Source organism: Hyla sarda, chromosome 3 (genome assembly GCF_029499605.1).
Source record: "Hyla sarda isolate aHylSar1 chromosome 3, aHylSar1.hap1, whole genome shotgun sequence".
In the NCBI taxonomy this organism is placed as follows: domain Eukaryota; kingdom Metazoa; phylum Chordata; class Amphibia; order Anura; family Hylidae; genus Hyla; species Hyla sarda.
Window position 1 is genome coordinate 446,588,341 of NC_079191.1, and position 17,961 is coordinate 446,606,301.

Below are 17,961 nucleotides of genomic sequence, written 5' to 3' on the forward strand. Positions count from 1 at the left end.
TTTATAGGAGCAGTATTATAGTAGTTATATTCTTGTATATAGGAGGCAGTATTATAGTAGTTATATTCTTGTATATAGCAGTATTATAGTAGTTATATTCTTGTATATAGGAGCAGTATTATAGTAGTTATATTCTTGTATATAGGAGCAGTATTATAGTAGTTATATTCTTGTATATAGGAGTAGTATTATAGTAGTTATATTCTTGTATATAGGAGAAATATTATAGTAGTTATATTCTTGTATATAGAAACAGTATTATAGTAGTTATATTCTTGTATATAGGAGCAGTATTATAGTAGTTATATTCTTGTATATAGGAGCAGTATTATAGTAGTTATATTCTTGTATATAGGAGGAGTATTATAGTAGTTATATTCTTGTATATAGGAGCAGTATTATAGTAGGTATATTCTTGTATATAAGAGGCAGTATTATAGTAGTTATATTCTTGTATATAGGAGCAGTATTATAGTTGTTATATTCCTGTATATAGGAGGCAGTATTATAGTAGATACATTCTTGTATATAGGGGCAGTATTATAGTAGTTATATTCTTGTATATAGACGCAGTATTATAGTAGTTATATTCTTGTATATAGGAGCAGTATTATAGTAGTTATATTCTTGTATATAGGAGCAGTATTATAGTAGTTATATTCTTGTGTATAGGAGCAGTATTATAGTTGTTATATTATTGTATATAGGAGCAGTATTATAGTAGTTATATTCTTGTATATAGGAGCAGTATTATAGTAGTTATATTCTTGTATATAGGAGCAGTATTATAGTAGTTATATTCATGTATATAGGAGCAGTATTATAGTAGTTATATTCTTGTATATAGGAGCAGTATTATGGTAGTTATATTCTTGTATATAGGAGTAGTATTATAGTAGTTATATTCTTGTATATAGGAGAAATATTATAGTAGTTATATTCTTGTATATAGAAACAGTATTATAGTAGTTATATTCTTGTATATAGGAGCAGTATTATAGTAGTTATATTCTTGTATATAGGAGCAGTATTATAGTAGTTATATTCTTGTATATAGGAGCAGTATTATAGTAGTTATATTCTTGTATATAGGAGCAGTATTATAGTTGTTATATTCTTGTATATAGGAGCAGTATCATAGTAGTTATATTCTTGTATATAGGAGCAGTATCATAGTAGTTATATTCATGTATATAGGAGCAGTATTATAGTAGTTATATTCTTGTATATTGGAGCAGTATTATAGTAGTTATATTCTTGTATATAGGAGTAGTATTATAGTAGTTATATTCTTGTATATAGGAGCAGTATTATAGTAGTTATATTCTTGTATATAGGAGCAGTATTATAGTAGGTATATTCTTGTATATAAGAGGCAGTATTATAGTAGTTATATTCTTGTATATAGGAGCAGTATTATAGTTGTTATATTCCTGTATATAGGAGGCAGTATTATAGTAGTTATATTCTTGTATATAGGAGACAGTATTATAGTAGTTATATTCTTGTATATAGGAGCAGTATTATAGTAGTTATATTCTTTTATATCGGAGCAGTATTATAGTAGTTATATTCTTTTATATAGGAGCAGTATTATAGTTGTTATATTCCTGTATATAGGAGGCAGTATTATAGTAGTTATATTCTTGTATATAGGAGACAGTATTATAGTAGTTATATTCTTGTATATAGGAGCAGTATTATAGTAGATATATTCTTGTATATAGGAGCACTATTATAGTAGTTATATTCTTGTATGTAGGGGCGGTATTATAGTAGATATATTCTTGTATATAGGAGCAGTATTATAGTAGTTATATTTTTGTATATAGGAGCAGTATTATAGTAGTTATATTCTTTTTTATAGGGCAGTATTATAGTAGATATATTCTTGTATATAGGAGCAGTATTATAGTAGTTATATTCTTGTATATAGGAGCAGTATTATAGTAGTTATATTCTTGTATATAGGAGGCAATTTTTATTGTGAAAACAAACAAAATTACAATTAACATAAATTCTTACAATGCAAAACAAAAATAACAAGCATTGTACACACAATGACTACTCAACTAGAGTATGTACAGAGTAATATTAAACTTAGAAAGTCCACATTTGCTGGAAAAGGAAAAACACAAAAAATTTAATAAAATAACATGACATCATCCGTGTTAAACCAAAGAGACATTCCTCCATAATTTCCCATTATTTTGGTTTCTCCGTATCTCTAATGACTTTACCCACTGGAGCTCGGACATGATCTGTCTTACTGCTGTGATGTGGTGGAATGGCTCGTTGTGTATGGACACTCTAGTTCTCATGTGCCAATGGTAATATTTAATGATTGTTATAATTATGTACATAGTCCCCCTGTCTACAGTCCTGTTACTGGATGGTACAGCATATATGATGTCAGGATACGTCAGGTTCTGCAGTAATGGGATGTTCAGCTTACTGGACACTTCTTCCCATATCCTCCTCCCGGCCCTGCAGTCAGATATGAAATGCTCCATGGTCTCCTCCTGCTGACAACCCAGAGGACAGTTCCTATCTGAGACACTTAGATATTTCAGGTTACCCCTGACAAAGAGCCTCCCATGGAGCGACAGCCAAGCTATGTCAAAGAATTTTGCGGGGAGTCGTTTCCCATTGAGGAACTTAAGACTTTCTTGTAAAGTGCTGGTCACACAGTCCCTCAAGGCAAGTGGAGAGCAGAAGAAAGCCCTACAAACCCTTACGTATAGATCCTTCCTTGGCTTACTCTCTATATAGGACTTCTCAATGCGCCATCTCTTCAGACATCTGAGCCCGTATTCCAGGTACGGGGGGAGGTAGTCACGCGTCCATCTCCCCCTCTTGAGACTGCCGCCTCGCACCCAAGACTCTGCAAAAGGCAATATCCAGTCCCTGATACTATTCGCCCACAGGGAGCTGTTGTTTGAGTCCAGGCAACCAAAATTAACTTTTAGAAACATGGAGTCAAAGAACACCCTTGGATTCAGCATATCCAACCCACCCTCTCTCCTCTGTAGGTAGGTGACCCCTCTTTTTATCAGGTTCAACCTGTTCCCCCAGAACATTTGGAAGAACAGGCTAAAGAGCCGAGCGGAGAAAGATTCTGGCAAAGGAAAAACAACAGAAACATACAAGAAGACAGGGACCAGGTAAGTCTTCAACATTTTAACCCTTTCTCTATAGGTCAGCCTCCAGTTCTTCCATCGCTGAACCTTTGCATTTCCGGCTTCCAACTTCTCTTCCCAATTTAGTTTGGCGTTATCGTCCCTCCCGAATTTGACCCCTAGGATTTTAATATAGGAGGAGGCTCTCACAAATTGGGGCAGATCAAAGTCTGGATCAGAATCAGATATCCAGAGAGCTTGACTCTTCTCAAGGTTGACCAGAGACCCTGAGGCCTCCGAGTAACTTCTGATGGCTGCAGACAACATCTCCACCTCTCGAGGCTCAGATATCACTACAGTCACATCATCCGCATAGGCAACAACACTCAGGGGCAGGCAGTGGGGGACTGGCACCCCCTGAAAACCACACTCCTGCAGTGACCTCAGAAACGGATCTAAGGCAAATACATACAGCAGCGGACTCAGTGGGCAACCTTGTCTCACCCCCGCCTCAACCCTGAAGGTGTCACCCTGCCAACCATTGATCAGAGGAAAGCTCTCGGCCTCACAATACAAAGTCTTCAGCCAATCGATGAATTGTCCCGGAATACCGTACTTTGACAAAGTGGCCCATAGATACTCGTGATCTACTCTGTCAAAGGCTTTAGCCTGGTCAAGACTCACAACATATCTCCCACACCTCAGGGCTTTACATCTCTCGAACATCTCCCTTATGGAGATCACTGCCCCAGAGATGTTCCGCCCATTTACTGTGCCATACTGACAGCCTGCCAACAGTGCCGGGGACAGACAAACTAACCTAGAAAACAGGATTTTTGCCAGAATCTTCCTGTCGACATTCAAGAGGGCAATCGGCCTCCAGTTCTTGATGTCACTCGGCTCTTTACCTTTAGACAGCAGAATCAGCGAGGACACTCTCATGGATGGAGGCATCAGGTGACTTTCTAGACAATTTGTATAAACATCCACGAGGATTGGGGCCAAGAGGTCTCTGAATGTCTTATAGAATTCTGCTGTTATCCCATCTGGACCTGGTGCCTTCTTCACATGTAACTTATCAATGGCCTCTTTGATCTCCGCCACCGTCAATTCTGCTGTCAAAGGAGAAAAGTCCAAATCATTAGTATCAGGGAGCGGAGTTGTCTCCAAGAATTGGGTCATCTTGTCTCTATCCAAAACCTTCCTCTGAAACAAGTCAGCATAGTACGATCTCACCACCCCCAGGATACCCTCCCGAGATTCCTGCAAAACACCCTGGGAGTCAGTGAGACCGGTGACAGATTTATTTGCCACCCGCTCCCGGCAATTCTCAAAGGGATCAGGAGACCCTAAGGACCCATAATCCCGTTCAAGAACCAGGGAGGTATACCTGCTGTACTGATACTGCCTTATCTCAGATTTCAGACGGTCTATCCTTTGTTGGTCCCCACCCGCCGAATACAGTGACTCCAATTCTTTGCGCAGCTTGAGATACTGGCCATACTTACTCTTCCCCTTTATAACTGACAGTCTCTTTAAGAGGGTTCTGATCTCATCCTTGACATCCTCCCACCAGGCGGCCATATCATCATAGAAGTCCACCCGCTCTAGCTGACCCTGTATAAGAGAGTGAACCTGCCTCTGCACAGAAGGATCCTCTAATAGGCTGGAATTCAGTCTCCATAACCCTTTACCTGTCTCAGGACACCGTGTGACACCCAGACAAAAATATAAGGCCAGATGGTCAGAATAAGGGACGATCTTCTCATCTTTCTCACCAATCGTCTCTGTAGGACTAACCAGAGCCAAATCTATCCTACTGCTTCTTCCACCACAAAAATAGGTAAACTTTGCCTTCCGACCACCCTGCACAAACACATCTGACAACCCGGCCTGTAGAATGATGTTGTTTAAGACCTTGGAGTCTCGTGTCAGAGGTCTTTTAGAGGATCTGTCACTAGTTGTTCTGGAGGTATTAAAATCTCCGGCCAAGATGACAGGGACAGACGTGAAGAGATATGGCTTCACTTCATTATAAAGGTTAACCCTTTCAGTCACTGTCTGTGAACCATAGATATTAATGAGTCGGAGCCTTCTACCCCGAATAGTAACTTCTAGCATTAGGCACCTTCCCATCAATACCTCTGTCAGCCTATGTACAGTTACATCATTGGTGGTAAACAGGATAGAGACCCCGGCACTTGGTTCCACAGCCAGTGACCAAAAGGATGGACCAGACCGCCATTCACGCTCTGCCTCACGTAACAGTCCTAGAGTATTTAAACGTGTCTCCTGTAAGAAGAAGATGTCAGCATCAATAGACTTTAGATGGTCATATACGACATGTCTGGTCCTCCTCACTCTGACACTGTTCACATTACTGGAGAACACTTTAAGGGTAAAGTCGGCCATCATAACAAAGGAAAGCAGAAGAAGCAGAGATGTCATCCCCATCATCACAGATCTGAGTCCGAGCCCTCCTGCTGACCACCTGTTTCCATGTCCGATTCGGACAGACGTTTATCCCGTGGGGGTCTCCTTTTTGTGGGGGGATCACCCTCTTGGTCCTCATTAAATTCATCTACCACTCGCTTCAACTCCCTCTCCATCTCTTCCTCAGCGTCTGACTCTGACAACACACTGTACCTATTTGTGATGGTCATTACACCTGACCCGGGGTCTACTTTCTTTTTGGAGGGCTTTTGGACAGTGGTCCATCCCTCCTCAGGCTTACGACTGGTTTTGTCTTTTTTCCGTCTCTTCTGTGGATTTATTGATGCTGGGGCAGAAGAAGACATGGCCACAACCCTCTCAGTGACCTCCCTGTTCCCCTCAGTGGCTCCTGGCTGGGACTGGTCGGGCACTGTGTCACCAATATTGTCACCCATATTGTCACCCCTAGTGTCATGCTGAGGCTCGGGCTGTGTCACTGCTGACCCTGACACCAACGTCTCCTCCTCCAGGTCCTCTGCCCCCTCCAGCAGGTCCTCATCAGGGAAGTCCTTACAGATGTTATGCCAGGCATCAGGACAGTCCCTGTGGGAGTGACCGGTCTTACCACAGAGGTTGCAGCGGATATTCTGGCAGGTGGCGCTGACATGACCGATCTCCCCACATAAATTACACTTCACTAGGGTGCACACACTCGCGATATGACCGGTCTTCCCACACTTGAAGCATTTTCTGGGCTGACCTGCATAGAAACAAACCCCTTTCTCCCGGCCAATGAAGAATGAATTGGGCAGATGTTGGGTAATGTTATTAATCTGCCGTAACTTCACCAAAACCTTCCACCCGCCCGTCCATATGCCGTCCTCATCCCTGGTCTTAGTCAGGTCTGACATTAGGTCACAGTGTCTCTTTAACCATACGACAATATCCTGGGGGGGGGGGACAGACTCGTTCCAGAATATAATGGTGACATTCGCTGTGTCCGGTCTGGAGATGGGGACAAAGCTGAACTTATTCCAGCCATCAGCATCTCTCACCCGGGTGACATGGGCCCAGAAGCGGTCGAGGTCAGACATGAGTTTGAAGCTGATGTCATAGCCCTGCCTGTCAGGAAGGTTTATCACTGCCAGGATGTTAGATGGCAGGAAGCCCATTTGGTGGCACAGAAGTTCACGGACCACAAACCTCCTATCAGGCAGCTCCTCCTTGGCCCCTCTATGTCTGAACCTGACCACGTTCCTCCTCTTGAAAGCCTGACCCGTGTAGTTTACATTGGACATGAATGGTGATCCACGACTCCAGGCATTACCAGAGGAGGCGCCACTACTTCTACCCTCCTGCTGTACTTGGGGGCGCTGTGGTGGCTGCTGACCAGCCGTACTAGGGGGGTCTGACACTTGTGTGACTAAAGGAGGGAAGTGTTGTGCATCAGACTGTACAGCCCCCTCCCCACCATCAACCTCTATACTCTGGGGGTCACAAGCCTCTGAAGGCTGAACTAATGGTGGACCTGACCCCAGAGATGACCCCAGATCCCACACAGACTGTGAAGCGCTCCCCTCTGCAGACACATTATCAGTAATATCACATACAGTCATATCAGTGCAGTCACTGGCAGTATGATCCTGCACTACAGAGCCCAGCAAGCCCTGCAGAGCCATGTCCTGTGAACTCTCTGCTGCACTGCTGCCTTCAGGTAAGAGTCCACAGTCCTGCTGCTCTCTACTGCCCCCAGGGGCTTGTGGTGACTGCACTACTGTTACAGAGTTACCTTCAGGTATGTGTCCATAGTCCTGCTTCACCGTGCTGACTGCTGGGACTTGTGGTACCTCTGGAGGAGTCTCTGCAGGTCTCTGATGTTGCTGGACGCTTGCTTCTGCTTGTCTGTACAAATCCCCTTTCTCAAAAGGGAAGCTGGCTGGTCTGAGGAGTGGTCTTGCACAGGACTGCTGGATGTCCTCTTGTCTTGTACAGGACTGCTGGGTGTCCCCTGGTGAGGCTGAAGACTTAGGTGCAGCAGTAGATGACTTTGGCGCTGGTCTTTCCTTATATCCCTCAAATCGCTGCTGGTTTCTGAAGGTCTCAGCGACTGGTCCCATCTGGTCCAATACGTCCTCCATGTCCTGCACAGTGTCAGCGAGCTGCACAGCGAGGGAGCTCAGCTTCTTATCATGGACGGCCTGGTTATTGGGGTTTGCTGCCTTTAGCTTGTATATACAGTCTATCTGTTTCTGCAGCTGTAACTTTGTCTTTTTTAAAGTCTCAAGTCTCTTTACCAGAGCTGGGATCTGCTCGGCCAGACATAGTTCAGGTGCCCGCTGAGTATTGGGGGGCCGTGCTGGTGGGGTACTCACAGGACTCTGCTTCTGAGGTGGGATCTGTCTCGGTGCTGTGGTCACTGCTGCAGGGTCACAATCTCCAGACTGGGGACTGGGCCCCTGGTTCTTCTCAGTGACCGCACTTGTGGCCCCCTGAAGCCTTCCTGCTGTACTCCCTCTGGTCTCATCTGGCGTGCTTGTAACTTTTGCGCTGCTCCCGCTCCCGTATCGTGTGCGGTCAGACCGTATCAGGACAGGCTGCTGCAGATTCTCCTGCATGGTCTGCTTCTCCAGGGATGTTCTCCTCTGTCTGACTGCAGGAGGGGTGGATTGTACCTGCAGCCATTACCTTACTTGATGATTCCTTCTTTAGTTCCACAGCTTTCTTCTCATCTGTGCTTCTTGCTGCACCAGAACTGACAACATTCTGAACATTTCTCACATCCAGAGAAACTTTAGGATTTTCATCCATGGTTTGTGGTGTCTGGGGATTAATTCCCAGAATAGGCCGAGAAGCCTGGGCCTTGCTTGGGGAGCTTCCCCACCCAGGGTGGCCCCGCCCCGGGCTTTCTCCAGACATCAGGAGAGCTACACACACACAACCTCTCAGCTAGGAGGCAGTATTATAGTAGTTATATTCTTGTATATAGGAGCAGTATTATAGTAGTTATATTCTTGTGTATAGGAGCAGTATTATAGTAGTTATATTCTTGTATATAGGAGCAGTATTATAGTAGTTATATTCTTGTATATAGGAGCAGTATTATAGTAGATATATTCTTGTATATAGGGGCAGTATTATAGTAGTTATATTCTTGTATATAGGAGCAGTATTATAGTAGTTATATTCTTGTATATAGGAGGCAGTATTATAGTAGTTATATTCTTGTATATAGGAGAAGTATTATAGTAGTTATATTCTTGTATATAGGAGCAATATTATAGTAGTTATATTCTTGTATATAGGAGCAGTATTATAGTAGTTATATTCTTGTATATAGGAGTAGTATTATAATAGTTATATTCTTGTATATAGGAGCAGTATTATAGTAGTTATATTCTTGTATATAGGGGCAGTATTATAGTAGTTATATTCTTGTATATAGGGAGCAGTATTATAGTAGTTATATTCTTGTATATAGGAGCAGTATTATAGTAGTTATATTCTTGTATATAGGAGAAGTATTATAGTAGTTATATTCTTGTATATAGGAGCAGTATTATAGTAGTTATATTCTTGTATATAGGAGCAGTATTATAGTAGTTATATTCTTGTATATAGGAGCAGTATTATAGTAGATATATTCTTGTATATAGGAGCAGTATTATAGTAGTTATATTCTTGTATATAGGAGCAGTATTATAGTAGATATATTCTTGTAGATAGGAGCAGTATTATAGTAGATATATTCTTGTATATAGGAACAATATTATAGTAGTTATATTCTTGTATATAGGAGCAGTATTATAGTAGTTATATTCTTGTATATTGGAGACAGTATTATAGTAGTTATATTCTTGTATATAGGAGCAGTATTATAGTAGTTATATTCTTGTATATAGGAGGCAGTATTATAGTAGTTATATTCTTGTATATAGCAGTATTATAGTAGTTATATTCTTGTATATAGGAGCAGTATTATAAGAGTTATATTCTTGTATATAGGAGCAGTATTATAGTAGTTATATTCTTGTATATAAGAGCAGTATTATAGTAGTTATATTCTTGTATATAGGAGTATTAAAGTAGATATATTCTTGTATATAGGAGCAGTATTATAGTAGTTATATTCTTGTATATAGGGGCAGTATTATAGTAGATATATTCTTGTATATAGGTGCAGTATTATAGTAGTTATATTCTTGTATATAGGGGCAGTATTATAGTAGTTATATTCTTGTATATAGGGGCAGTATTATAGTAGATATATTCTTGTATATAGGAGCAGTATTATAGTAGTTATAATCTTGTATATAGGAGTAGTATTATAGTAGTTATATTCTTGTATATAGGAGCAGTATTATAGTAGTTATATTCTTGTATATAGGGGCAGTATTATAGTAGATATATTCTTGTATATAGGGACAGTATTATAATAGTTATATTCTTGTATATAGGAGGCAGTTTTATAGTAGTTATATTCTTGTATATAGGTGACAGTATTATAGTAGTTATATTCTTGTATATAGGAGTAGTATTATAGTAGTTATATTCTTGTATATAGGAGTAGTATTATAGTAGTTATATTCTCGTATATAGGGGGGCAGTATTATAGTAGTTATATTCTTGTATATAGGAGCAGTATTATAGTAGTTATATTCTTGTACATAGGAGCAGTATTATAGCAGTTAAATTCTTGTATATAGGAGCAGTATTATAGTAGTTATATTCTTGTAAATAGGAGCAGTATTATATTAGTTATATTCTTGTATATAGGAGCAGTATTATAGAAGTTATATTCTTGTATATAGGAGGCAGTATTATAGTAGTTATATTCTTGTATATAGGAGGGAGTATTATAGTAGTTATATTCTTGTATATAGAAGCAGTATTATAGTAGTTATATTCTTGTATATAGGAACAGTATTATAGTAGTTATATTCTTGTATATAGGAGCAGTATTATGGTAGATTTATTCTTGTATGTAGGAGCAGTATTATAGTAGTTATATTCTTGTATATAGGAGCAGTATTATAGTAGTTATATTCTTGTATATAGGAGCAGTGTTATAGTAGTTATATTCTTGTATATAGGAGCAGTATTATAGTAGTTATATTCTTGTATATAGGAGCAGTATTATAGTAGAAATATTCTTGTATATAGGGGCAGTATTATAGTAGTTATATTATTGTATATAGGGGCAGTATTATAGTAGGTATATTCTTGTATATAGGGGCAGTATTATAGTAGATATATTCTTGTATATAGGAGCAGTATTATAGTAGATATATTCTTGTATATAGGGGCAGTATTATAGTAGTTATATTCTTGTATATAGGGGCAGTATTATAGTAGTTATATTCTTGTATATAGGAGCAGTATTATAGTAGTTATATTCTTGTATATAGAAGCAGTATTATAGTAGTTATATTCTTGTATATAGGAGCAGTATTATAGTAGTTATATTCTTGTATATAGGAGCAGTATTATAGTAGTTATATTCTTGTATATAGGGGCAGTATTATAGTAGTTATATTCTTGTATATAGAAGCAGTATTATAGTAGTTATATTTCTTGGTCACTTCTACCATTTTTATTCTATAATACAATGGTTGAGGCTGCGGTGCTGACATTCAGTGACATCATTGGGGGGTCATGACATCATCAGTGTGTCTCCAGTAATGGACCGGTTGTACACATCATGTGATCATCTGACATCTTCTTCTTCTCTCTTCAGCTCCTCCTGCGCTCAGGATGTCAGTGAATGAGACGCTGGTGGTGAACCCCGGAGATAACATCACCATGCAGTGCACCCTCACCGGAGGAGACCCCCCACCCAAGGCCGTCTGGTCTCACTCCCCCAACCCTATGCCGCGCAACAGCTTCAGTAAAGGGGGAAACCTGACTATATGGAACATCACAACACAGGACTCCGGCTTTTATAACTGCACAGCCCTCAACAATGTGGGGAACCCCGCCAAGAAGACGGTCAACCTCCTAGTGAGATGTATGTCCTGTATAAGGCCAGTAACCTCAGTGTATGACATGTCTACGGAACATAGTAGTGTCATTACTACAATGATGGCACCGCTGATCTCTAGTGATGGATAGGCTGTATTCTCAGTGATGTCACCGCTGATCTCTAGTGATGGATAGACTGTATTCTCAGTGATGTCACCGCTGATCTCTAGTGATGGATAGGCTCTATTCTCAGTGATGTCACCGCTGATCTCTAGTGATGGATAGGCTGTATTCTCAGTGATGTCACCGCTGATCTCTAGTGATGGATAGACTGTATTCTCATTGATGGCACCGCTGATCTCTAGTGATGGATAGGCTGTATTCTCAGTGATGTCACCGCTGATCTCTAGTGATGGATAGGCTGTATTCTCATTGATGGCACCGCTGATCTCTAGTGATGGATAGGTTGTATTCTCAGTGATGTCACCGCTGATCTCTAGTGATGGATAGGCTGTATTCTCAGTGATGTCACCGCTGATCTCTAGTGATGGATAGAATGTATTCTCAGTGATGTCACCGCTGATCTCTAGTGATGGATAGGCTGTATTCTCAGTGATGTCACCGCTGATCTCTAGTGATGGATAGGTTGTATTCTCTGTGATGTCACCGCTGATCTCTAGTGATGGATAGGCTGTATTCTCAGTGATGTCACCGCTGATCTCTAGTGATGGATAGGCTGTATTCTCAGTGATGTCACCTCTGATCTCTAGTGAATGGATAGGCTGTATTCTCAGTGATGTCACCGCTGATCTCTAGTGATGGATAGGCTGTATTCTCAGTGATGTCACCGCTGATCTCTAGTGATGGATAGGCTGTATTCTCAGTGATTTCACCGCTGATCTCTAGTGATGGATAGGCTGTATTCTCAGTGATGTCACCGCTGATCTCTAGTGATGGATAGGCTGTATTCTCAGTGATGTCACCGCTGATCTCTAGTGAATGGATAGGCTGTATTCTCAGTGATGTCATCGCTGATCTCTAGTGATGGATAGGCTGTATTCTCAGTGATGTCACCGCTGATCTCTAGTGATGGATAGGCTGTATTCTCAGTGATTTCACCGCTGATCTCTAGTGATGGATAGGCTGTATTCTCAGTGATGTCACCGCTGATCTCTAGTGATGGATAGGCTGTATTCTCATTGATGGCACCGCTGATCTCTAGTGATGGATAGGATGTATTCTCAGTGATGTCACTGCTAATCTCTAGTGATGGATAGGCTGTATTCTCAGTGAGGTCACCGCTGATCTCTAGTGATGGATAGGCTGTATTCTCAGTGATTTCACCGCTGATCTCTAGTGATGGATAGGCTGTATTCTCAGTGAGGTCACCGCTGATCTCTAGTGATGGATAGGCTGTATTCTCAGTGATGTCACCGCTGATCTCTAGTGATGGATAGGCTGTATTCTCAGTGATGTCACCGCTGATCTCTAGTGATGGATAGGCTGTATTCTCAGTGATGTCACCACTGATCTCTAGTGATGGATAGGCTGTATTCTCAGTGATGTCACCGCTGATCTCTAGTGATGGATAGGCTGTATTCTCAGTGATGTCACAGCTGATCTCTAGTGATGGATAGGCTGTATTCTCAGTGATGTCACCGCTGATCTCTAGTGATGGATAGGCTGTATTCTCAGTGATGTCACCGCTGATCTCCAGTGATGGATAGGCTGTATTCTCAGTGATGTCACCGCTGATCTCTAGTGATGGATAGACTGTATTCTCAGTGATGTCACCGCTGATCTCTAGTGATGGATAGGCTGTATTCTCAGTGATGTCACCGCTGATCTCTAGTGATGGATAGGCTGTATTCTCAGTGATGTCACCGCTGATCTCTAGAGATGGATAGGCTGTATTCTCAGTGATGTCACTGCTGATCTCTAGTGATGGATAGGCTGTATTCTCAGTGATGTCACAGCTGATCTCTAGTGATGGATAGGCTGTATTCTCAGTGATGTCACCGCTGATCTCTAGTGATGGATAGGCTGTATTCTCAGTGATGTCACCGCTGATCTCTAGTGATGGATAGGCTGTATTCTCAGTGATGTCACCGCTGATCTCCAGTGATGGATAGGCTGTATTCTCAGTGATGTCACCGCTGATCTCTAGTGATGGATAGGCTGTATTCTCAGTGATGTCACCGCTGATCTCTAGTGATGGATAGGCTGTATTCTCAGTGATGTCACCGCTGATCTCTAGTGATGGATCGGCTGTATTCTCAGTGATGTCACCGCTGATCTCCAGTGATGGATAGGCTGTATTCTCAGTGATGTCACCGCTGATCTCTAGTGAATAGATAGGCTGTATTCTCAGTGATGTCACCGCTGATCTCTAGTGATGGATAGGGTGTATTCTCAGTGATGTCACCGCTGATCTCCAGTGATGGATAGGCTGTATTCTCAGTGATGTCACCGCTGATCTCTAGTGAATGGATAGGCTGTATTCTCAGTGATGTCACCGCTGATCTCTAGTGAATGGATAGACTGTATTCTCAGTGATGTCACCGCTGATCTCTAGTGATGGATAGGCTGTATTCTCAGTGATGTCACCGCTGATCTCTAGTGATGGATAGGCTGTATTCTCAGTGATGTCACCGCTGATCTCTAGTGATGGATAGGATGTATTCTCAGTGATGTCACCGCTGATCTCTAGTGATGGATAGGCTGTATTCTCAGTGATGTCACTACTGATCTCTAGTGATGGATAGGTTGTATTCTCAGTGATGTCACCGCTGATCTCTAGTGATGGATAGGCTGTATTCTCAGTGATGTCACCGCTGATCTCTAGTGATGGATAGGCTGTATTCTCAGTGATGTCACTGCTGATCTCTAGTGATGGATAGGCTGTATTCTCAGTGATGTCACCGCTGATCTCTAGTGATGGATAGGCTGTATTCTCAGTGATGTCACCGCTGATCTCTAGTGATGGATAGACTGTATTCTCAGTGATGTCACCGCTGATCTCTAGTGATGGATAGGCTGTATTCTCAGTGATGTCACCGCTGATCTCTAGTGATGGATAGGCTGTATTCTCAGTGATGTCACCGCTGATCTCTAGTGATGGATAGGCTGTATTCTCAGTGATGTCACCGCTGATCTCTAGTGATGGATAGGCTGTATTCTCAGTGATGTCACCGCTGATCTCTAGTGATGGATAGGCTGTATTCTCAGTGATGTCACCGCTGATCTCTAGTGATGGATAGGCTGTGTTCTCCAGGGGTAAAGTGTCTCCTCTTCTTCTTGCATACTTAGGGGCTCCCATCACTTATCCCCCAACAGTTGCAGATCTTTTAGTAATGAAACCTCTGCTGTTTGTTACAATGTATCAGTCTAAGCTGCTAATGTCTTATTTCCATGTGTATCTTGAAGCTTCTGATCCCGCTGTAATAATAGTAACAGTTTCCCCCCCCCCCCCCCACCCGCCATGTTCCATCTATTACACTAGGGCAGAGGGATGTTTGGGCCCGTCAGGCCTCAGCTGCCTCTGCACCTCTTATGGACCCCCGACTGATATCTTTGTCTTCTGCCCCTAATAGCGATGAGGAACCTCACCTATCAGATCACCCCGGACCTCATCAAGGAGAGCGAGAGCATCCAGCTGGGCCAGGACCTGAAGCTTTCCTGCCATGTGGACGCGGTGCCGCAGGACAAGGTCCAGTACACCTGGTACAAGAACCAGAAGGTCATCAAGACCTCTGACCGGATCCTCATCACCAGGAACGACCCCGAACTCCCCCCGGTCACCAGCAGCCTGGAGATCATTGAACTGCGCTTCAGTGACTACGGCACCTACCTGTGTGAAGCTTCGCTACCCAACCTGCCCACCACCATGAACAGCAGCGAAATCAACATCTCCGCCGAGACAGGTGAGAAACACGTATGACACGGAGATATGGCCGCCACCTCCAGAGCTGCGCTCATCCTGCGCCCCAGATCAGTCATTGCGCTCATACACCCGGCTCCGATCCTATAATACAGATGTTTTCTGCCTCACACAGATAACACGTAACTTTTATTTAGACATATTAAAATGTGAACTGATACAAAGTAACAACTCTCCAGAAATTGTACAGAAAAAGGTAAACAAGAGCTTATGGTCAACATGGCCAGATACAGGAGTATATACAATTACAGGGCTGTGTGTGAGGTCAATATATATATATAATCTTCTGCTTCATATTTATTTAGAAGAATCTTAAAGGGAATTTCCACATTTTATAATGTATAGAAATCTGGGCTGATTATTTAAATATGTCTTTATTAGCAGGGGCGGACTGACAACACTCAGGGCCCCAGGACCAAAAAAAAGCAAGGGCCCCCTGCGATACTCCGCCGCTGGTCACACTATTGCCCCTATTCTACCCAAATCCCTCCACCCGCCCTACACACAAAATAAACTACAATTTATATATAAGAAACACTTTAAGGTAGGTAAAATAATTTTCCATGATCAATAAAACCAGTATACAAGGAGTAAATATATACCACCACACGATAACTGGATAATACCGCCATACTGTACTAAATAAAACTACTATACAAAGACCAGTATACTATACAGGATCTGTATACTATATAAGTGATTATATATAGGACCATATGGCGGTAGATATCAGCTGTACACAGGATCTGTATACTATATAAGTGATTATATACAGGACATATGGCGGTAGATATCAGCTGTACAGAGATCTGTTTAGCATATAAGTGATTATATACAGGACCAGAGGTAGATACCAGCTGTACACAGGGTCTGTATACTATATAAGTGATTATATACAGGACATATGGAGGTAGATATCAGCTGGACACAGGATCTGTATACTATATAAGTGATTATATACAGGACCATATGGCGATAGATATCAGCTGTACACAGGATCTGTATACTATATAAGTGATTATATACAGGACATATGGAGGTAGATATCAGCTGGACACAGGATCTGTATACTATATAAGTGATGATATACAGGACATATGGCGGTAGATATCAGCTGGACACAGGATCTGTATACTATATAAGTGATTATATACAGGACCATATGGCGATAGATATCAGCTGGACACAGGGTCTGTATACTATATAAGTGATTATATACAGGACATATGGCGGTAGATATCAGCTGTACAGAGATCTGTTTAGCATATAAGTGATTATATACAGGACCATATAGAGGTAGATACCAGCTGTACACAGGGTCTGTATACCATATAAGTGATTATAGTTACATTTAGGGACTCACAATTATGAAGCAGAGTCCCCCCCCACAGTAGGTGTAGGCAGCAGGGTCCCCCACAGTAGGTGTAGGCAGCAGGGTCCCCCACAGTAGGTGTAGGCAGCAGGGTCCCCCACAGTAGGTGTAGGATGCAGGGTTTTTCCACCTCCCCCCTTTCTAGTTGGTGTAGGCAGCAGAGTTAGCACCCCCCCCCCCCCCCCCAGAAGTTGAAGACAGCAAAGTTTTTTCATCAGGTTGCACTCACCCAGTAACAGGCGGGGCTATGATGTCTCGGGCTTCCGGCTCCAGTGTTTGTAACAGTTTGTTCCAAACGCTGAGCATCTGGTGGTAGGGAGGTGCGGTCGGCAGTGGTGATGCGCGGCATAGGCCACATTCGAATTTGTGAGATTTCACTAATATATGGAGGAATATTCGTCCTATATTCACAAATTTCGCATATTTGTTCACTTTTTTTCATGCAAAATTCGTAATGAAATTCGCAATATGCGCATGCGCGATTGTATCTTTCAACAAACTACTTTCCTATTGGTTGCTAGGGATGTTGCTAACCTCTGACAACGGTATTTGCATCCTTCTCATTGGCCCACAAGCTAAAAGAAGGGAGGGATCAGTGTCCTCTGGAAGTGCCGATATTCCCGAATTTTCGCATATTCGCCTTCTTTGGCCCACAAGCTGGAAGCCGGGAGGGATGATCCCTTTTTATTTACACAGTACGTCATTGTGATGTTTACTGTGAACAAAAAAAAAATATTCTTCATAACGAATATATTTTGCTATATTCTAAATATTGGCAAAATCGCGAAGGGTCGATATTAACAATAAAAATTTGTTATTCGAATATTCGCGGCAGATTCCCAGGTAACCCCAGGTTCCTATACCTGACTGTCGGACCATGTGAAAACAATCACAATTTTACCCAATATAAAGTGCAGGTTGCGTAATTATCATTATACAAAAAGAAAACCAGAATGCTCAAACATCCCTACTCGTTTTACCCCGATGATGATAGTATCATCAGGGGACATCACTGAAGACAATAGAGGAAGAAAGCAAACAACTTTGGATGCACAAAACGTCTCTACATGTTTCACCTGGATGGTGCTGATATCATCAGGGGACATAACTGAGAACAATAGAGCAACAAAACAAACATG

General features: G+C 41.8%; 1 protein-coding gene across 3 annotated transcripts in view; it reads left to right on the forward strand.

The window, feature by feature from the left end:
- MDGA1 (MAM domain containing glycosylphosphatidylinositol anchor 1) overlaps positions 1-17,961 on the forward strand; it is a 429,239-nt gene that overhangs the window by 265,765 nt on the left and 145,513 nt on the right. For all 3 annotated transcript variants that reach the window (XM_056568671.1, XM_056568670.1, XM_056568672.1), the window contains 2 exons: positions 11,287-11,556; positions 15,104-15,433. In XM_056568671.1, the coding sequence (XP_056424646.1) occupies positions 11,287-11,556; positions 15,104-15,433 (600 nt within the window). The remainder of the gene's footprint in view (positions 1-11,286; positions 11,557-15,103; positions 15,434-17,961) is intronic.